The following is a 22,604-nucleotide window of genomic DNA, read 5'->3' on the forward strand; positions in this document are numbered from 1 at the left end:
AGAAGTGAGCACATTCTGCGAGGTTCTGCAGTCCTCACCAAGGGGGAGGGGTCAACCCCCCACCACACCTACACTCACCCTCACTCCAAACAAATCACTTCCTAAAAAGGGCATAGGTTTGTTCTCGATATTGGTAGGGACGATATAACAGCATAACCTGCATGTACACTTTCTTCTGGGGGCGGGACAGTAATAAGACCAAACAGATTGGGGGAATGGGGGTCAGGGCTACATTTCTCACAAATATGAACCTAATTAATTGATAGGCTAAATGATTAAAGCATAATAAATCTATTTTGACTTGTCTGGATTTTATTAGCAAATTTAAATTGCAATATTTGAACACAAATTATACTAAAATACACAAGAAATACAAACTTTTTAATCATCTCTTAACTATCCAGGAATGTAAACAATATAAACATTTGCCTTAAGACCACTCAAAATTGTCTGTTTAAGTAAATTAAACATCACAAAAAACTTCTTGGTCAGGGAATAATAAAAATAAAAAATTGAGCCTTCCTTCAGGACTGCTTTTGTCCACAAGCATAGCCAAACTCAACAAAAACATGAAAGCTATGAATATAAATAAAGTTGACGTTAACAGTACAAAACATACAGGAGGATATTTCTCTCAAAGCAGCTTCCTTCTCGAGTTCGAGAAATTCACACGGATGAATGTTATGCTAACTCTGATGCAGGTTGGACTTTTAGTAGCAAAATTAGTGGTGTGTTCCCCACCTACACAAGATCTATGTTTTAACATTACTTACAGCGGCTGCTGCTGGCGGAAAAAAAATTCTAATATCCCTCGTCTTCGAATGGGGCTGAGGAGGCGGCATACTGTAATTGGGGGTGGAGGGGGTCGAGTCATCAGCCAATCAAACGTGCGTTTTAGCGGGGAAAAAATGGACTGGCACATTCAGCAAGTTAAAATAGGTAAATGTAAATCTGAACATAATGAAAATAATTTACTTAATAATGATAGGGTCTATTCTATACTTACAACATATGGGAAGACAATCTAAATTACCTATATAACTGAAGTCATTATATAATGCAAATAAAGTTGCTTAAAACTCGGTGGGGACAATTTGAGCCATAGACTTCATAACCTATTGACATGACACGGGAAACAGGGCCGATTCGTAGGGGGCCTATTTTCAAAAACTTCAAATATTTACAAAACCAAAGCTGCTACCGACCTAGAACCAAAACAGGCACCTACCTTAGCCATATTTGAGTCTCCATGAGCAGCGGCATAAAAAAATTCGAAGTCGTTCCCTTATAAAATCCCGATTAATTATTTTCTATATAAGTATAACACAGCTTAAAATAGCTATAAAAATCTCAGATTTTACACTAGATGCACAAAAATCACCGAATGCTGGGATAATCACCTATATTTTCAGGATCAATAGCAATATTTAACATATCATATAAGTTTTTGACCAAAATAGCATCTTTTGTTTTTATTTACTGCAAGTTTTCAACCGCTAATAAATCACTCAATTTAACATCAGAAACTTAGTACTTGAGGAAAACATGCAGAATCAGTCATAAATAATATGTAAATAGATAATTAATAATTTATATGTACAATCACTTATTACAGAATAGAATATCCCTTTATTGTCATTATACACTATATACTGTTACCAAACGAGACTAGCAGCTGCCTGGCGTAAAAGGAGCCTTTCTGGGGAAAATTCTTGTGAATAAATGCTTAATTCCCCGATTTCTTCATAGATATGGACGTAAAACAGTCTCGATTCATGGTTATAAGCAAAGGAACTGTACAGTTAGGGTTTATTTTACCCATATAGACAAAGTACCATGCTAATATTTAAGCCAATGAGGCTAGTGGCCGTCTGGCGTAAAAGGAGCTTTTCTGGCGAAAATTCTTGTAAATAAATGCTTAAATCCCCGAATTCTTCATAGATATGGACTTAAAACAGTCTTGAGTCTTGGTTAAAAGCAAAGAAATAGTACAGTTAGGGTTTATTTTACCTATATTGACGAAGTACCATGCTACAATGTAAGCAAAAGAGGCTAGCGGCCGCCTGGCGTAAAACGAGATTTTCTGGCAAAAATTCTTGTAAACAAATGCTTAAATCCCTGAATTCTTCATAGATATGGACTTAAAACAGTCTCAATTCTTGGTTAAAAGCAAAGAAACAGTACAGTTAGGGTTTATTTTACCTATATTGACGAAGTACCATGCTACAATGTAAGTGAATGAGGCTAGCGGCCGCCTGGCGTAAAACGAGCTTTTCTGGCGAAAATTCTTGTGAATAAATGCTTAAATCCCCCAATTCTTCATAGATGTGAACGTAAAACAGTCTCGATTCTTGGTTAAAAGCAAACAAACTGTACAGTTAGGGTTATTTTACTTATATTGACGAAGTACTACTATGTTAGCGAATGAGGCTAGCGGCCGCCTGGCATAAAAGGAGCTTTTCAGGCAAAACTTCTTGTGAATTAATGCTTAAATCCCCGAATCCTTCATAGATATGGACGTATAACAGTCTCGATTCTTGGTTAAAAGCAAAGAAACTGTACAGTTAGGGTTTATTTTACGTATATTGACAAAATACCATGCTACTATGTTAGCGAAAGAGGCTAGTGGCCGCCTGGCGTAAAAGGAGCTTTTCTGGCTAAAATTCTTGTGATTAAATGCTTAAATCACAAGAATTCTTCATAAATATGGACGTAAAACAGTCTCGATTCTTGGTTAAAAGCAAACAAACCGTACGTATATTGACGAAGTACCATGCTACTATGTTAGCGAATGAGGCTAGTCGACTGGCGTAAAAGGAGCTTTTCTGGCAAAAATTCTTCTGAATAAATCACAAATCATAAAATTTGAAAAATAAGGTCTTAATGAAACCCTTTTTTCAAATTTGTAAAAAAAAAAAAAAAAAAAAATTTTTTTTAAGAATATGTGCAATAAGCGCTCTAATATCTATAACCCTTGCTAAATCCTGTTTTTTTTCCCTCATGGAACCTGCAGATGCAGGAGTTGCTATGCATCCATTATTTTTTTTTTTTTTGAGGGAAGATATTTCAAAATTCTGAATTAGTCTCAAAATCATGAAATTCTAAGTGTATCAAATCAATCATTTGGCATTAAGGGGTTAAATCCCAGAATTCTTCATAGATATGGACGTAAAACAGTCTCAATTCTTGGTTAAAAGTAAACTATGAGGCTAGTGAGTTACGAAATTAGCCGCCTCTATGTGTAAACAAGAAAATTCCTGCGAATAAATGCTTCAATTACTTATGCATGGTACGAAAAATATAATATTTACCTTGAATCCTCAAAGAAATCACTCCTGAGACAATCCTTCCTGTTTGTACGCGGTACAACTTTCGTAGTTAAATCCAATCGTAAATTAATCCAAGCTTAAATCCGACATGAGCTTCGGCTATTACTAAATTAAGCTCGGCCCTCTCTGATAAGGCGTTGCACACAGAATGACGAAGTGACACGTCAGTAGTGATGAGGTCTTATGTTTGAGCATCCTGAAAAGTTGCTCGTGTTGTTTCCTAATAACCTACTTTTCAATGACAGCCTTGAAAGTCCATTTCTGTTTTAACTTGGTTTATAAATTCTCCGGGTGCAGGGGTGGAGGCGGGGGCTTCAGCCGCCTCAGGTTGGGGGCGGGCGACTGGGGTCTCCCGTCACGCCTCACTCGTAGCGCAACCCGCAGCCCGCCAGAGTTGAGGAGCCGCTGCGGGAGGTTCCGGCAGCCGCAGCCGCTCTGCTTGGGTTGCCTCAACCTGTTTGTCACATTAGTTTTTACAGAAACCTGGACTGAATCAAGTGGATTTTTTTTTTTTTTTGCTGCATTTTTTTTTTGAGGATCTGAGTGGAGGCATCCCTCCCTCTTTCCTCTCTCTTCCGCTCCCTCTCTCTCTTTCTCCCATCCTTCCTCTTTCTTGCGCTCTTTCCCACTCAGCTCAGGTGTCGCCACTCGCCGCGGGTTCGCTTTTGGTGGGGGGGAAACTGCTGGAAGATGGGACGAGCGGGCTTCAGCACCAAGGAGAGCGGACAGATTCTTCTACTCGGTCAGTGCGGAATGTGTGAGTGTGTAGTGTAAACTAAACTCGAGCAGATTTGCTTTCAAGGAATTCCATTTTTTATGGAATAAAAACCACAAAATGTACAGGGAAATCTTGCTGATTTTTGAAATGTGTTGAGCTGTTGTTTCCATCACTTTCTTTTGAAATCATAACTAAAGTCCACTCAGGAAGCTGCGCATTTCTCACCTCACAGTGGATTTTTATGCTGACTGTGCCTTATTTGGGAGGGGGGGGGGGGGGGGGTTCAGGTTCTGTGTGGGTAATGATGTGTGTGTAATGCGTGGCACTGTCGTGACGCCACACTGCGGTGTGTGTGTTTTGTAGGAATATTTTGGGATTTGAAAAAAAAAATGGAGTTGGAGAGTACTTGTTTTTGGGGGGTTTTTTTTCATGCTGACGGTAAGAAAAAGTACAGTACTGTCCGCGCTTCTTTTTGTCTCATTCAAAAAGCATCTTTTTAATCTCATTCCTATCAGAATAGGTGAAACAAATGTTTATTAAAAAGCCCAGTTTAGTGTTTCTAACATAACATAAAATAAATTGTCTCCAAAATCTCCATGCACAATGCTTTGCAAATAAATTGAGTTTTTAAATAAATAGATAAATGAATCAAATGTATTTGTTATTATTAGAATTTTTTCTTCATTTAATTTTTTTTTTTTAGAATTATTTAATTTTTTTTTACTATATTGAATATATGTATTTTTCCAGACTATTAATCAAATAAATAGATAAATGAATCAAATGTATTTGTTATTATTAGAATTTTTTCATTTAATTTTTTTTTTTAGAATTTTTTTTTTTACTATATTGAATATATGTATTTTTCCACACTATTAATCAAATAATTATATTTTATTATTTTATTTTTTGCTTTTTATTTATCATTTTTCATATAATTTTTAAAATTATTTTCTATGCACATACTGCATGTGCACTGCTTTTTTAATGTACATTTATTCACAGTAAATTCAAGCATCAAAGGGTTAAATGTTTTTATCCTTTTCAATTTTGATCAAATTCACCCCCCCCAAAAAAACCAAAATGCGCATGATTTTCTAAAATTGTTCCTGCGCAGGTGCGTCACTGCTGCTGCTGCTGCCGGTGTCGGCGGCCGAGCTGGAAGGGGAGAACCTGTCGGGTCTGTCGACCAATCCCGACCGAGCCATCTTCGCCGTGCGGGAGAACGCCACCACGTGTCTGATGGTGGAGTTCGCCGTCAAACTGCTGGTGCCCTACGACGTGCTGGCGCTCAACCGCATTGACGTAAGGAGACCCCACCCCTACGCCGTCGCCCACCGTAGACGATTGGAATTGCTGACTCGGCATCACAAAGCTTCACTTTTTCATTTGAAATAGAGAAACGTGATTTCATTTTTTTTCTACAGCTGATCACGGAGCAGGCATCCTTCACACTCCCTCGCAGCGCTCACATCGACGGCAAGTGCGGCAGCAGCGAGTCGGAGATTCACATCAGCTGGAAAAACGACGCCTACGTGCTGCGCATTTACTTTTCCAAGGTGCCACAACAAACACCAAAGCACGCAAACCTAAGGTCAAAGGTCATGCTCATGTTGACCAAATCGACAACTGAAAGTGCGTTTCCCAAGATATTAAGTATGAGAACGCATTGATTTTCTGAAATATATTGTGTTCTTTTTATACTGTACTGATTGTAAAATATTTTTTAATTTATTTTGTATTAGTTATATCAACTGTGCTATTTTCCAGTATGAGTACAAATGTTTGTGTCATTATATAAACCTTTTTTTTTCCCAGATATGTGGATTTTCTCCCCAAATTTTCAGTTAAATTTTTAAAAAAAAAAAAATTTTTTTTTTTTTAGGATTTTTATTTGAGAATAATGAAACATTCAAATTCCCCCAAAAATTAGTACATGATTTTTGTAATATGATTAATCAAGTTTATTAAGCAAAAGGATTTATTAATTTACAACAGTGCGTTTTACATTTTTGCTCTATTTTTATACTACATTTTAACTTTATTTTTTATTTATTTATTTTATTTTATTGTTTTTGTTTTTTTCTTCCATATTTTTATATAGATTTAATTATTATTGTTTTTTAAAAGTTTTTTGCCAAAATAATTAATACACAAATTATGATTTTTTAATTTTTTTTTTTTTTGTGGTAATATTTCTATTACATTTATTTAGGAGAATTTAGGAGAGGGGTCTCCAACTTACGGCCAAGGGGCCAATTGCGGCAATATGACAATGTATAGCGGCCACCATTTGACATCCTATTGTAGTACTGTATTAATGATGTTTGCACGCATTTTGCGATGAGCAAATAATATATATATATATATATATATATATATATATATATATATATATAGATCAGAGGTTGTGCTAGACATTTTCGTTGTCTGTCATTTTGACTGACAGGGTCATAAAAATCCGGTCATAATCTATTTTTAGCCGTCACTTAAATTTTTAAAATGATAATGATGACATATTCAATAGTATTTAGTTTTCATTCATTGTTAATTAATATTGTAACGCTTGCTTGGCGGCGAAAAATTAGACACGGAAGTCGTGGTATTTTTCTCCCTCTTTTTACTCTGCTTACCGCCAACAACACCAACAAAACAACAACTCCGCCCCCAAAGAAAAAGAGGCAACTATATAGACCCCAATCACCAACGTCACACAATGATCTTAATTGTGGTTGTCAGCCCAAAATCTTCTAAATATATATTAAATGCATCTTACCAGATATAAAATGACTACTACATAGTCTGTGGTGATCGTTTGGTGCCCAGATTTCTTGTCGAATTACAGCAGTCCATCTCGCTCTCCTCTTCGGGTCTCTCAGAATACGGTAGAACTTCAAGTCTCTCCGTCTATCTTCTCTGTTACTGCAACCAACCGCCACACACGCCTTCACCATTTTGATTATTAATGTTAACGAGCAGAAAAACACGCCGTAATAGGAGGCATGTACGTAGCGGTAATGCGCAAACACGACGAGCTGACACACAATTTGGCGGCTCCAGTCAGGGGGGCGGAGTTGTGACGTCATGTGATTGGGGTCTATACACAGGCGGCAATCTAGTCCACCAATTGGATGACGCGCTGGCACACCGGGTGCACCAATAGGAACCTCGCATTGATGTGTCAATCACGGTGCCGCTGCCAGACCCCGCTGACGCTACAATATTCTGACAGAATAGCCAACGACGTCATGCATTAAGAGAGACAATAGCTAATTAATATGCTCACCCGCCACCCTGTGGTCTAAGGTGTGAATTGCAACCTGTCAAAATGACGGACGGACTTCAGTTTTTTCCGTCACCGTTGTAAAAAAACGGTCAACGACGGAAAATATTCGGTTAACGCGACCCCTGATATATATATTTATTTATATATATATACAGTGATACCTCAGCTCACGAACGCTTAAGCTCACGAACTTTTCGCCTCAAGAACATTAAATTCGCGAGCATATAGTCTCTGCTGACGAACTAGTTTTCGGCGGACGAACCAAACCACACGGTCGAACAGCGCCACGAGAAGCTGACGCACGCGCACGGCGTCCCAGTTCGTCCCCTCCCTTTCGTTGAGTGCGGACGTGGTTTGTGTTTGATAGACATTTTGGACCATATTGAGTGTACTTTTGCTATTATGGGACCGAAAAAGACCTCACCACAGGCTAGTGTTAAGCCTAAGAAGACATTAAAGAAAATAAGGTATATTTTTGTATAGTTTTAAGGCTTATTTAGTAGAAAATTATATTTTATGGGGACCTGGGAACGGATTATTCTCATTTTAATGGTTTCTTATGGGAAATAAATGTTCGGAAGACGAACTTTTCGCCTTACACACACTTTCTGGGAACCAATTATGTTTGTGAGCTGAGGTATCACTGTATATATTTATACAGGTAGTGTTACGACGTACTCGACCTAAACGATTTTGACCTTACGTCACGCAGTCTCGTCCGCCATTTTGTCTCCAGTCAATTTTTTTTTTTTTTTAGTCCAATAAACAGTACCTTATTGTACCTCACAGTATCTTTTGTTTTTTACTTTACCTTATAATCTGATGTGTTCTGTCCTCATATATACACATATGTACACTGATGTTCAAAACGACACCCATTTAACAATGAAATACATGACACAACACAATGAGTGTTCAAATGACCATAAAATTAGTAGATTTAATTAGTGTAATTTGCCTAACAAAATTCTGCTAGCTTAAATGCTACGAATGCTAACGTATTTACAATTCTCATAGCAAATTGCTCACACGTAACTCCACAAACTGTAGCTCTACACTTAATTACAAATGCATATACAGACATATATTAGCTGAAACAACTTACAGCCTTATGTGGGCCAAACCAGAGCGCAGCAATTCTTTATCCATGTCAGACGTCTGAGTCTGCCTTTCAATCATACATGGCGACAGTCCACCCAGACCCAACGCTGCCACCAGAGGGCAGTGTACCCTCCATCATTTGACAAAGTATAATACTTTTGGACTTTCTGGGTAGTTATTTTGAGATTTAGGGGTATTCAAAGGGTTAATTCTGACTTTCGCGGAAATTCAGGTTACGTCGCTAGCGTAGGAATGGAACTCATAACCCGGGGACAACCTGTATATATAATTTTAACCCTATATTGCCAAATGTATCACATTTGATACACCTAAAATTTCATGATTTTGAGACTAATTCAGAATTTTGACATTTCTTTTTGAAAAAAGATGATCGATGCAAGTCAACACATGCATGTGCAGGTTCCATGAGAAAAACAAACAGGATTTAGCAAGGGTTATAGATATCTGAGCGCTTATCACACATACAATTTGACTTTTCTTTTTAGAAATTTGAAAAAAAAGTTTCATTAGGACCTTACTTTTCAAATTTTGGGATTCGCTGATAATTGCTTCATATGGTTGGCATTAAAGGGTTAAATGAAATGAATGAATTAATTGAATGATCCATTTTTGAAAATAATCATTAAATGGTAATACGTAAAAAGAATTTTTTAAAAATGCAAATTAAAAACAAAATTGAGTAACAAAAAAGTAAAATCTAGATAAAATAAAATGAGTTACATTTTTTTTTTTTTAAATGTAATAACACAATACAATAAATTAAAAAAGGAAGAACAAGAAAGACATAAATTCATATAAGTGTGGCCTGTGTGTATTTTGCACTTTCAATCTTTTTTTATTATTTTTTTTAATTAATCAATCTCTCATGCTCGTACATATCTTAACTATTTGGTTTCCATTGACAGTAATAGACGTCCAATCCATTTTTAACTAGGACAGGCGGGAAGCAATCGAATGAAATGAATTGGACGTCGATTGCTGTCAATAGATGTTTTCAATATCAATTTATTTACATTTATTTCTTTGTATTGGCCGGTCATTCGCTGCCATCTTCTATCAATTGCAGCCAATTACTCAAGTATTGTGAGTTACTGTGTCCTGTGCTGTATAGTTATTTTTTTGTAGTTTTTCAAACATTATGACGTATTATTTTCAATACATTTGTTGTTAATAACCATCTTGCACTGCGACTGTTGTTTCAAAAATCCGTGTGCATTTCAGGAGCTGCGTGCAAAAGGCGCGGAGGTGTGGAAGATCAGCAAGGTCCAGTTCGTGTACGACACATCTGAAAGTTCTCACTTTATCAACGCCTACAACCGTGAGTAGCATTTTCTCTTATTTTTTCCACGACTCAGCACTTTTACACCCACTCACGATAACTTTAAGCACGCGGAAAGGATCAGTCGACCGCAATTGTTTTGTTCCCTGTTTTTTAGCGGGCAAGCACACGGCGAGTACTCACCGCCTGTCGGCGCTGGTGACGCCGGCCGGCCGTTCGTTCGTGTGTACGGCCCAGCAGACGCTGACGCTCATCAGTAGCGATCACCAGAAGGGCGTCACCGTCAGCATGTACGACATCCAGATTCAACCCTTCGACATGACTGCCGATTTTGTCTTCAGCGAGCGTGAGTAATACTTGAAGTTGAAATTCTTGGCCATATTTGTGTTATGTGCAGGTGTCATCATTTTCATGCTATGAACCAGGAGGGGAGCTTAGGAGGGTTCTGGGGGTGCGGTGGCACCCGAGCGGGGGCCTCTAGGGAGCCCAGTTTGCGGGCGTAATGTGGGTGTGGTTGGGCAAGGGGAGGCAGGGTTCCCACGGATCCTTGAAAATTCTTAAAAAGCGTTGAATTTATTAAAAACACGGCCTAAATTTACATTAAAATGTCTTAAATCCAATTTTTAAAAGTCTTAAAAATGTGAACACAAATAGGATTGTAGGTGGTGGATTCAAACCGGTTTCTGAACTGGTTAAAACCGGTTCGAACCGGTCTATACTGGTTCAAACCGGTTCAAACCGGTCTGAACCGGTTTGGTCGGAACTGGTTCAAACCGGTTTAAACCGGTTGTTTTAGTTTTTGGTCATGTGTTCAGACTGGTTTGGACCGGTTCAGACCGGTTTGAAACGGTTCAGATCACTGGTTCAGACGGGTTTGAACTGGTTCCAACTGGTCCGGTTGTTATAGTTTTGGTCAGTTCAGACCTGTTTTTGAACCGGTTCGAACCACTGGTTCAGACCAATTCAGACAGGTTTGAACCATTTCAGACCAATTTGAACCAGTTTGAACCGGTTTGGTCGGAACTGGTTCAAACCGGTTGTTTTAGTTTTGGTCATGTGTTCAGACTGATTTGAACCAGTTCAGACCGGTTTGAAACGGTTCAAATCACTGCTTCAGACGGGTTCGAACTGGTTCCAACTGGTCCGGTTGTTATAGTTTTGGTCTGTTCAGACCCGTTTTTGAACCAGTTCGGACCAATTCAGACTGGTTTGAACCATTTCAGACCAATTTGAACCAGTTTGAACTGGTTTGGTCGGAACTGGTTCAAACCGGTTGTTTTAGTTTTGGTCATGTGTTCAGACCGGTTTGAACCGGTTCAGACCGGTTTGAAACGGTTCAAATCACTGGTTCAGACGGGTTTGAACCGGTTCAACTGGTCCGGTTGTTATACTTTTGGTCAGTTCAAACCCGTTTTTTAACCGGTTCGAACCACTGGTTCAGACCAATTCAGACTGGTTTGAACCATTTCAGACCAGTTTGAACCGGTTTGAATGAGTTCAGACCAGTTTAAACAGATTCAGATCACTGGTTCAGACCGGTTTGAACCGGTTCCAACTGGTCCGTTTTTTCAATTTTGGGTCAGTTCAGACCAGCTTGAACCGGTTTGAACCTGTTAAATGGGTTCTGATCAAACCGGTTCAGACATATTTGAAACAGTTGGAACCTGTTTAGACCAAAGCAGTTTAATCAAGTACATAATTTTTGTCATTGGAATTGCTGGATATAGCTATCACAGGGTTTCTCGATGTGAATTGTTGTTTGTGAAAAATAATGTATTCCTTCGGGAAAATCCTGCTCGACATATAAACATTTCGACTTACAAACAAGGTCCTAGAACGAATTAACTTTGTATGTAGAGGTATCACTGTACTTTGTATCTGTACTTTTACTGTTACTAAAGTTAAAAAAAAAAAGTGAGTACAGGTAGTCCCCGGGTTACAAACGAGTCCTGTTCCTAAGCTGGCGACGTAATTGGAATTTCCGCATAAATCAAAATTAACCCTTTAAGTAGCCCTACAAAATAACTATCCAAAAAGTCCATAAGTATTGTATTTTGTTTAATGATGGACGATATACTGCCCTCTGGTGGCAGCGTTGGGTCTGGCTGGACTGTCGCCATGTATGATTGAAAGGTAGACTCAGACGTCGGACATAGATAAAGAATAGCTGCGCTCTCGTTTAGCCCACATAAGGCTGTAAGTTGTTTCAGCTAATATATATTTGTGTATGCATTTGTTATTAAGTGTAGAGCTACAGTTTGTAGAGTTGTGTGTGAGCAATTTGCTATGAGAATTGTAGCTATGTTAGCATTTGTAGCATTTAAACTAGCTGAGTTTTCATTGACAAATTAGGCTAATTTAATCTACTAAATTTACATACTGATCAGATCAGATGATCGTTTGAACACCAATTGTTTTGTGTCAAGTGTTTCATTGTTAAAATGCATGTCGTTTTGAACATAAGTGTACATATGTGTGTTACAAATTGTCAAAACTGAAGGAGAAAAAAAAAGCTTCAAAAAGCACAATTGCCTTGTTTGCCGTCTGTAAAGCTGAACAATTTCACATTTAGTGAGGATAGAACACGTCATATTGATAAAGTAAAAAAATAGATATTGTAAGGTAAAATAAGGCTGTTTATGGGACTTACAAAAAAACGACTGGAGACAAAATGGCGGACGAGATTTCAGCATTTATTCGTTCAACAGTCCAAAAACCATAACTAAATCTTTAATAAATGCTGCTGGTACTATTGCAAATAGCAATTAAACAAAGCAAAACAAATAAAAATATTAATAAAATCAGAATAATATAATAATTGTTATAATAATATTTGTAAAAATGTAACAAATTGTTACGTGTTTTATGTGGTGTACCTGAATGCACCGCGTGGCTGATTTGACTGAGTGAGAGAGGACTTTTTACTTTCACTTTTCATATTCAGCTGCGGCGGACAGTAGGCATGTTGTGTTGCACAAGTTCTGAAATAAATGATTTAAAAACCTGATGAAGCTGGCGATATTTTGGCAATGTTACCTTAATAATAATTGTCACCTCCGAACGGAGGTCGGAGGAGGACCGTCGAGAACGTAGACATTCTACGGCCGTATTGTCGAGCCAGTTTAAGGATGCGCACACCACACTCATATTTTTCTATCATTTTCACCTTCATTTCAATGGTAAGCGTCACCTTTTTCACCACCTGCACTAACCTTCTTGGAACCCATGTTGATTTCTCTCACCAGAAAATCCACCATGCGTCTGTCTCGCGAGAAAACAAGGAAACAGCATAAATCGTCGTATTTCGAGCATGTCTTCGGATATAGAAAACAAGTGGCGAGTCAAATTATACGTCAGATGTCGAAAAGATTGTATGTCGAGGTACCACTGTATCTAAGAAAAAATGTAATGTAGTAAAAGTACAAAAATACTGGCTTAAAGATTTACTTTATAAGTAAAAAGTACAAGACGCAACAATAAATGTAAGTTATAAGAGATAACCATTTTCTTTTTCACTTTTCAAAACTGTGCAGAATGGGAAAAAAACAAGCAATAAAATTGACTGCTTAACAAGCTCTGAAAACTCCAAAAATTATTTAATGGCGGAGTGCCAGCAACTATCAGGTGCATACCGCCACCGACTTTACAAGTGCAACACCCATCTGACTGCGCGCTGCTCTCTCTGTTGGTTTTTATTGGTCAATATCTTGTTGACCTGCCTAATCTTGCTTGTACTCGTGTTGCCACCTCTAGTGTTTAATTACTGTATAGTTGCACAGGGCTTATCCATTGCGCCGAAGGCATGAAAACGAAACTGTCAGTTCACAATGAAGGGAAAAAAAGATGAACAAAAGTAACTTGTAACGTAGGCGACAATTGGAAAAGTAGTGGAATAAACATATTTTGGTGCATTTTTATGCTTAATTAAAGATTTATGTCTGATTTTAGTAGAAGTGCTACTGTATTTTTTAAATGGGGCTCTTAGAAGGGTTAAAGGTCTTTAGTGCCAAGCTGTCCACTGTCCCTGAAAGGGTTCAAAAGTGATCAATTTCACATTTTAACTAGGGCTGTCAAACGAATAAAAATTTTAATCGAGTTAATCACAGCTTGAAAATGAATTAATCGTAATTAATCGCAATTCAAACCATCTATAAAATATGCTTTCTGTAAATTATTGTTGGAATGGAAAGATAAGACACAAGACGGATATATACATTCAACATACTGTACATACATAAGTACTGTATTTGTTTATTATAACAATAAATCAACAAGATGGCATTAACATTATTAAAATTCTGTTAAAGCGATCCATGGATAGAAAGACGTGTAGTTCTTAAAAGATAAATGTTAGTACAAGTTATAGAAATTTTATATTAAAACCCCTCTTAATGTTTGAATAAAATCTATAGGTAAAACGGCGTTTTTATAGATTGAACGCGACAATGCGTGAGTGGGTCGTGCAGCGCATGCGCTAATTACTTAACGTGGTCAATTTTTAAAAATTAATTTCCGCCGTGAATGCAATAAATTTGATAGCCCTACTTTAAACCAAAACTACTCTGGATGAGTGTAAGACATTTTGTCTGTAACGTTAAATACAATTAGAAAACGATTCAAATAAAGAATATATATATATATATATATATATATATTTAAAAAAGGCATGTCCGATATTTTTTCGCCGATTCCGATAGTTTGAAAATAATGTGATTGGACCACGTCTTTAGTTTTCGTTTTTATAAAATTTGTAAAATTTTCAATCAAAAAATAAACTAGTAGCTCGCCATTGTTGATGTCGATAATTACACAATTCTCATGGTCATAAAATCAGCCGCACCCAAGCGCCAGCAGAGGGCTACAAAACTCCAAAAAACACAAGTAACAAGTGCACATGACCCTGTGCTGTCATTTTAATCTGTTTGAGCGGGGCATGTGCGTTAATTGCGTCAAATATTTTAACGTGATTAATTTAAAAAATTAATTACCGCCCGTTAACGCGATAATTTTGACAGCCCTAATTTTAACATGAAAACATTTCTTTTACTATTATTAATTTTACGTTACGCTTTAAGTTCCACATTTTTATTAATCTCATGTTATATGATTCATTTCACATTTGCATGTGACAAGTTTTACATAGCAACATGACGCATTTGAAATTGCAAAAAGAATTTTGAGGCAATGAAAAAGTAATAAAAGATTCAATAAAAAAACAAATAGTATACCGTAATTCTTGCACTATAAAGCCTGACTATAAGCCACCACCCACCAAATTTGACACGAAAACGGCATTTGCTCATCGATAAGCCGCATTGGACTAAAGTCCAGATAGTTTGACCGAAGGATATTTAACCGGTAACACTTTATTTGACAGCAGCATAATACGACTGTTATAAGACCAAATGAACCACCATGAAGCTTTGAACCATTTGGCTGCAAAGCTTCAAGAAGCTTCATTTGGTTATCACTGCTCCCTTGGGGGAGACAGTCTACTGCCACCTGCTGTCAGCACTATTGTCATCCAACATGCCTCCTAGCATGCATTACAGCACTACAGATGTAAATAACCATCAAAATTCATGTTCCTTGCTAATTATTTTTTCAGTTACTGTTACAGTTGTTTCATTAATTGCTACTTAGTGTATTTGGTAACACTTTATTTGACAGTGGCGCCATAAGACTCTCATTAGACCATCATAAGTATGACATGCCACTGTTATGAGCATTGATGAATGCTTATGACAGATGTCATTTTCTGTCATCTGGCAAATTATCTCACTTTAGAATAGATGTAAAAGATCTGAGCTGGACATAAACTGAGTTAGTGACATAATTTGCCGGATGACACTTGATGACATCAGTCACAAGCATTCAATAATGCTTTGTTGATAGTGTCATGTCATAATTATGACGGTCTTATGACAATCTTATGACGCCACTGTCAAATAAAGCGTTACCTAATAACCCAAATAAATCGAAATAAACCGAAAATTACGCTACTCGTCGCTTTTAACTGATGAGCGCATATGTTGCACCTCTTGCCGCGAAGAAGGCATCGCAGCTACCCGGTAATATTTGTCGAGTGACAGTTACAATCTACGTCATAACCCCGAGCGTCCATTGCGCTTAACATGGCGTCCTCCGTAGGTCGAAACATGTACTAAATATTATGGATTTTTAAATCAATGGCAATATTTTATGTGTTTCTTATAAAATATTTTAGTAAAACAGAACAATTGTGGCTTATTAGAGCCTACAAGTCCGAGGTTCTCTCTAAATTTAACTTTATTTACTTAACATCATGAAATGTATCATTTTATAATGCAATCATTTTTGGAGTTGTAACGAGAAAATGCGACTCCAGTTTTTTTTCTTAACTCTTCCGTTGCATATTTGTGTCTTCTCAGCATACAAGTGCATCACGGACCAGCGCGAGCGACTCGAGGAGACGCTGCCGCTCATCCTGGGCTTCATCCTGGCGCTCATCATCGTCATCACGCTGACCGTCTACCACTTCCACCTCAAGCTGAGCGCCAGCAACACGCCGCCGCAGATGCCGCGCGATCGCTCCATGTACAAAAACATGTAGAGAGGCCGCGAATGATCGCGTTTCAGCGCCATTGACAGGGATAGACGTCCAATTGCTCTTCCAGTCAAAATGAATCGGACGTCTATCCCCGTCAATGGCAGCAAGTGAGTCGAGGTACAAATAATGACTTTCAATGGCCTGTGTCTCTTTAAGTGACATTATCCTTTTCAAACTAACACACGTTCGTCATATTTTGACATTTTTTTGGTCGTTCCGTGTTGTCATTTAGTGTTGCTTTTAAAGCACGTGTGCAAAAACAAAAACACACACACATACACACAAAAGGAAGCAAGCCTGATCCGATCCAAATGTGTAAAATGTTATTTTCCTGAAAAACTATGCATAAAAACCTCTGCTGAAAACACTCCTTGTTGTCTTTGGGGTCTTTGTTCTCCTGCAAGGCGTTTCTGTCAAAGAGACTGATGAGCAGGGAAGGTGCGCAGATGAACTATTGATTTTGTCGTCTAAATTGGAAAGAAATATTCTGGCTGTTATCGTAGTGTATAACTCATCAAACCACTGCCGTTGGGATGATTCATGTTCATGTGTTTGGTTGGGTTCTTTTATGAGCGTTTATTTTGCAGCATCTTTTACTGGCTGGGATTAAGGTTTCAAAGGAAGAAATTAAAACCAGGACTGTGGTTTCAAATTTAGCTACAGATTTCAAAGTAGGAATTCAAACTAGGGTTTAAAATCAATTAGGGTTTCAAACTAAAACCAGTATTAGGTTTTCAAAATAGGGTTTAAAACCAGTATTAGGGTTTCAAACTAGGTTTTAAAACAAGTACTGAGGTGTCAAACTAGGTTTTTAAAGTTTTAAGGTTTCAAACTAGGTTTTAAAACCAGTTTTAGGGTTTAAATCCAGTTTAGAGGGTTTTAAATTAGGGATTAAAACCAGTATTAGGGTTTCAAACTAGGTTTTAAATCCAGAATTAGGGTTTCAAACTAGGGTTTTACATCGGTATTAGGGTTTCAAACTAGTGTTTAAAACCAGTATTAGGGTTTCAAACTAGGGTTTAAATCCAGAATTAGGGTTTCAAAGTAGGGTTTTACACCAGTATTGGGGTTTCATACTAGGTTTTAATACCAGTGTTAGGGTTTCAAACTAGGTTTTAAAACAAGTACTGAGGTGTCAAACTAGGTTTTTAAAACAGTTTTAAGGTTTCAAACTAGGTTTTAAAACCAGTTTTAGGGTTTAAATCCAGTTTAAAGGGTTTTAAATTAGGGATTAAAACCAGTATTAGGGTTTGAAACTAGGGTTTAAAACCAGAATTAGGGTTTCAAAGTAGGGTTTTACACCAGTATTGGGGTTTCATACTAGGTTTTAATACCAGTATTAGGGTTTCAAACTCGGGTTTTACACCAGTATTAGGGTTTGAAAGTAGGGTTTAAAACCAGTATTAGGGTTTCAAACTAGGGTTTAAAACTAGTTTTAGGGTTTCAAACTAAGGTTTAAAACCATTTTTAGGATGTCAAAGTAGGGTTTTACACCAGTATTAGGATTTCAAACTAGGTTTTAAAACCAGCATTAGGGTTTCAAACTAGGGTTTTACACCAGTATTAGGGTTTCAAACTAGAGTTTAAAACTAGTTTTAGGGTTTCAAACTAAGGTTTAAAACCATTTTTAGGATGTCAAAGTAGGGTTTTACACCAGTATTAGCATTTCAAACTAGGTTTTAAAACCAGTATTAGGGTTTCAAACTAAGGTTTTACACCAGTATTAGGGTTTGAAACTAGGGTTTAAAACCAGTTTTAGGCTGTCAAAGTAGGGTTTTACACCACTATTAGGGTTTCAAACTAGGTTTTAAAAACAGTATTAGGGTTTCAAAATTGGGTTTAAAACCATTTTTAGGCTGTCAAAGTAGGGTTTTACACCACTATTAGGGTTTAAAACTAGGGTTTCAAACCAGTATTAGGGTTTGAAAGTAGGTTTTAAAACCAGTATTAGGGTTTGAAAGTAGGTTTTAAAAACAGTGTTAGGGTTTCAAAATTGGGTTTAAAACCATTTTTAGGCTGTCAAAGTAGGGTTTTACACCAGTATTAGGGTTTCAAAGTAGGGTTTTACACCAGTATTAGGGTTTCAAACTAGGTTTTAAAACCAGTATTAGGGTTTCAAACTAGGGTTTTACACCAGTATTAGGATTTCAAACTTGGTTTTAAAACCAGTATTAGGGTTTCAAACTAGGGTTTTACACCAGCATTAGGGTTTGAAACTAGGGTTTAAAACCAGTGTTTCAAACCAGTATCAGGGTTTGAAAGTAGGTTTTAAAACAAGTATTAGGGTTTCAAAATAGGGTTTAAAACCAGTTTTAGGGTTTCATACTAGGTTTTAAAACCAGTGTTAGGGTTTCAAAATAGGGTTTAAAACCAGTTTTAGGCTGTCAAAATAGGGTTTTACACCAGTATTAGGGTTTCAAACTAGGTTTTAAAACCAGTTTTAGGGTTTGAAACTAGGATTTAAAACCAGTATTAGGGTTTCCAACTCGCAGTGCCTCACGACTGACACAATGTGATACAGGCAAGATTTGTATTATATTTTATACTAATGATAACGGACCCTGGTAATGTAATCAATAAAAAAAAATGTCACGCTTCAATTTAAAAACGTTTCCTTGTTACACATTAAAATGTTTTGATGTGCTAAATTTCACTTTGTAACGTCACACTGAATTTTTTCCCCCTGGTATAGCACAAATGTTGACATCATCCCCCACTTGATGACAAACTGTTAAAAAACAATCACCTTTAACAACAAATCATCTGGTTGTGGTGCAAAACAAAAGTGTCAATTTCCAGCGTGACGTCGTTCGCCTTTTATTTAGTGACATGTCGTCAGCTAAGAGAAGAAGAAGAAAGGCTCGTCTCCACTGTCCTGCCTCAATCAATATCCCATTACGGTGCAAAGCACTCGCAGCACACAAAGACAAATAAGACCATAAATTACTCCTCTCTTAGCTCTGGGCGCGTTTGGGAGATGATGGGAGGACAAAAAGAAGTGAAAATGACAAGAGAGCAGAGGGAAAGGAAAAAAAAAAGTGATTCATGCGAAAAGACAATGTTCTTATGGAAGTTTGTTTTAATTGAAAGCATCTTCACAGACATGCAGCATCAATGTACAACACGCACACACGCACGCAGTCGTATTTACAGATCACAGTGACTGATGGGTCCGAATGGATGCCGGCAGCTTTATACACTTTTGTATGTGATTTCGTGACATTGACGATGATGTTAGATTATTTCCATTCATAGCTTACGTTAAAAAGTAGCAATTCCTTCAGTGTGTACAGAGCCCCAGACATTGCATGAATGGAAAAAAAGAAAGTATTAGTTTGCGCGCACGTACACACTCGCTCACATCAGTGTTGTTTTTGGCAGCCATTTTAATTTTCGTTTTAGTCTTTTGGACGAAAATACTAATTAGTCTTAGTCATATTTTAGTCATTTCAAAATGTCTTCGTCTAGTTTTAGTCAACGAAAACTCAAATTTCGTCTAGTTTTAATGAGAATTCTCAAGATGCTTTGGTGCATACGCTTGAAAGGTTTTAGTCCATGAATAAACATAAAAGGTTTCCAACAATTTTGAATGAACATGACATTTTCATGATGAAAATACGCACTCGGCAGGAAAACAGCATATTATTTGCAATTACTATATTGACCCGAATATAAGTGTTGCCCGAATATGAGACGACCCCTTCTTTTTCAAGATTGAACACCAAATTAATTTTTATACAGAAAATAATTACAGTACATCTGAAACAAATGATTATAACAAATTTTAGAGAAAAGGCATGTTATTTTGCTTCATTCAAATGTTAATATCTGAGCATTTAAATATGTAAAGTGCAATCACAATTTTAAATGAATGGCTTCTGGTTTTTGAAATGTGAATAAACCAATCTATTGTGATAAAACAACAAAATTGCAATAACTGCATTAACCATCAAAGTGAAGTCTAATTGTAACTGTAGTCTTGAAACAAATCTGAATGAGGAAAAACATTTCAATAAAATACTGCAAACTGGTTAAACTTGAGAGTAGCTGAGATCTGTCATGACAGAACATCGCTTCAATGATATCTGGCGCCATCTAGCGTCGTAAATGCGTATAATGTCTAGACGGCAAATATAAGACGACCCCCACTTTTTCAGTCTTATTTCAATGCAAAAAACACCTTCTTATGTTCAGGCCAATACGTTACTAGTTCGTTCACACCAGTGTTGTTTTTGTCAACGATGACAACAACGAAAATTTTTTGTCAACAAACACTTTTTCAATGACAACAACGAGACAATAACGAGCTAAAAAAAAGTGTTTTGGGTGACATAACATAACGAGACTCATGCCAGTTTTTGTCTGACGAGACGAGACAAAAATGCACAATAGTTTCTGACTGTATAAGTATTACAGTCCAAAAGACTGAGACGAAAATTAAAAAAGGCTGCAAGTACCACCAAGTAATAGTAAGTTCACATAAAGTAGTAGCTTGTGCGCACGAACAATTTGAGTCTAACAACAGTTCATTTTTTTTCATTAATGTCATGTCTGGGGCTCCTTAAGCATGTGCTACTTGGTCACACTTTTTGCCTCTATTGGCTCCCTGCATTTGTTCAAATCATTCACATGAACTCACTGACAGCAATAGACGTCCAATCCATTCCAAGTGGGAGGGTGTTCATTCGCTGCCATCCCTCCGACTTCGAATGGATAGGACGTCTACATGTGATCAACTCATTAAAATCCGCAGCTGAGAGATGAAAAAAAAACAATTGGACATCTATCACTGTCAATGGGAGTCCATATCCATCATCAAAAAAAAAAAAAAAGGGATTAATACAGTACTCTCCGCTGAACAAAATACAAATTTTCAATCACTAAAATGTAGTTTCATTGCACTTGAGTGTATTTCAGTAGTTCCCTGTCGCCCGTCGCTTGACTTTTTCATCAAATAATTACAAAACCAAAGAAAACGAATGCAAAAAAAGGCCACGCTAGACAAAAAAAAATTGCAATAAATAAATAAATAGTTTGAAAAGCTCATAGAAAATGTCCGACATGACCCTTTTTGCCCAACGTTTAATGGAAGTTTCGTCTACAAAGATAGATAAGAATAATAAATAGATTTAGTTGGGTTATTTTTTTAAAGTAACAGTTGGGTTCAAATGGGTTTATTTGGGATATTTCGTGTGTGTGTGTATATGTATATATATACTGTATATACTGTACATATATATATATACACTATATATTTGTTAATGAAAAAGTGTATTATAAAGAGTAGGAAAGTCTATTGAATACTGCTTATATCACAATGGCTACCACACCATCAATACTCAAAGATATCAAAACTGTACACTAGATCTTACAAGTTGCTCTTAAAATACATGTGCGAGACGCCGCCCACGTTCTCGGGGGTCCGCTCAGGTCCTCGAAAGCGCCCAGAGTTTCTTATTTTTCTTCGTAGTTGTATTTTTTGTGTGTGTGCGTGTGTCGGTTAGCTAAATCTACGTCACGGTTACGAGTGTGAGTGCTAACGGGGCGGGCAGAGTGGGGATCACAAAAAAAGTGTGAGTTTGTGGGTGTTCAACGGTGGCGATAGTGTCTCATGAGGGGCACGATGCAGGACGGCGGTCCTGACAGTTTGAGGAAGGGGTGCTGAAGGAGTTCCTGCGCAGTGGCTCGCTGGGACGGCTCGCGGACCAGCATTAAGTCCAGGAAGGAGCGCAACACCGATGAAACCTGAGAGGAATGCACATAACACATTGTTGCTAGAGAGAGGTTTTCTTACTTTTACAAGATTTCGAATGCAAACAACACATGGTTGCTAGTGAGAGGTTTTCCTACTTTTTCAAAGATTTCCTTCTTATTTGAATTTAAAAAAAATATTTTTCTTTTTGAAAATTCAGAAAATTCACTCGACATTTGTAGAAAGTATTTGTATTTGCATAAAAACATGCATACATACATGTATGCATACATACATACATGTATGCATACATACCTACATGTATACATACATACATACATACATACATGTATGCATACATACATACATAAATACATGCATGCATACATACATACATGTTTGCATGCATACATACATACATGTATGCATACATACATACATGTATGCATACATACATACATAAATACATACATGCATACATACATATATACATGTATGCATACATACATACATATATACATGTATGCATACATACATACATATATACATGTATGCATACATACATACATACATACATATATACATGTAT

The 22,604-nt window shown here is 37.1% G+C and overlaps 2 protein-coding genes across 4 annotated transcripts in view; one reads left to right on the forward strand and one right to left on the reverse strand.

Moving 5' to 3' along the window:
• Positions 1–236: 236 nt before the first annotated feature.
• lamp5 (lysosomal associated membrane protein family member 5) lies at positions 237–16,702 on the forward strand. The gene is made up of 6 exons (XM_057823012.1): positions 237–4,071; positions 5,165–5,352; positions 5,475–5,606; positions 9,677–9,773; positions 9,892–10,080; positions 16,145–16,702. The coding sequence occupies exons 1-6, from the start codon at positions 4,020–4,022 to the stop codon at positions 16,324–16,326; spliced, it is 840 nt and encodes a 279-aa protein (XP_057678995.1). The 5' UTR covers positions 237–4,019; the 3' UTR covers positions 16,327–16,702.
• Positions 16,359–22,604, reverse strand: part of pak5 (p21 protein (Cdc42/Rac)-activated kinase 5) — an 88,312-nt gene continuing 82,066 nt past the window's right edge. For 2 of the 3 annotated variants that reach the window (XM_057823009.1, XM_057823010.1), the window contains one exon: positions 16,360–22,068. In XM_057823009.1, the coding sequence (XP_057678992.1) occupies positions 21,913–22,068 (156 nt within the window). In that variant the 3' untranslated portion in view covers positions 16,360–21,912. Of the gene's footprint in view, positions 22,069–22,604 lie in introns of all 3 variants that reach the window. The other variant, XM_057823011.1, reaches the window with a different exon arrangement.

The sequence above is a fragment of the Corythoichthys intestinalis genome, chromosome 19 (assembly GCF_030265065.1).
Source record: "Corythoichthys intestinalis isolate RoL2023-P3 chromosome 19, ASM3026506v1, whole genome shotgun sequence".
In the NCBI taxonomy this organism is placed as follows: Eukaryota; Metazoa; Chordata; class Actinopteri; order Syngnathiformes; family Syngnathidae; genus Corythoichthys; species Corythoichthys intestinalis.

Bases quoted from the DNA above. Each gene is read 5' to 3' on its own strand.
- lamp5 (XM_057823012.1), top strand. From the start codon at position 4,020: ATGGGACGAGCGGGCTTCAGCACCAAGGAGAGCGGACAGATTCTTCTA. The intron at 5,607-9,676 runs GTGCCACAACAA...TGTGCATTTCAG, and splicing joins TGCGCATTTACTTTTCCAAG to GAGCTGCGTGCAAAAGGCGC. The intron at 10,081-16,144 runs GTGAGTAATACT...GTGTCTTCTCAG, and splicing joins CGATTTTGTCTTCAGCGAGC to CATACAAGTGCATCACGGAC.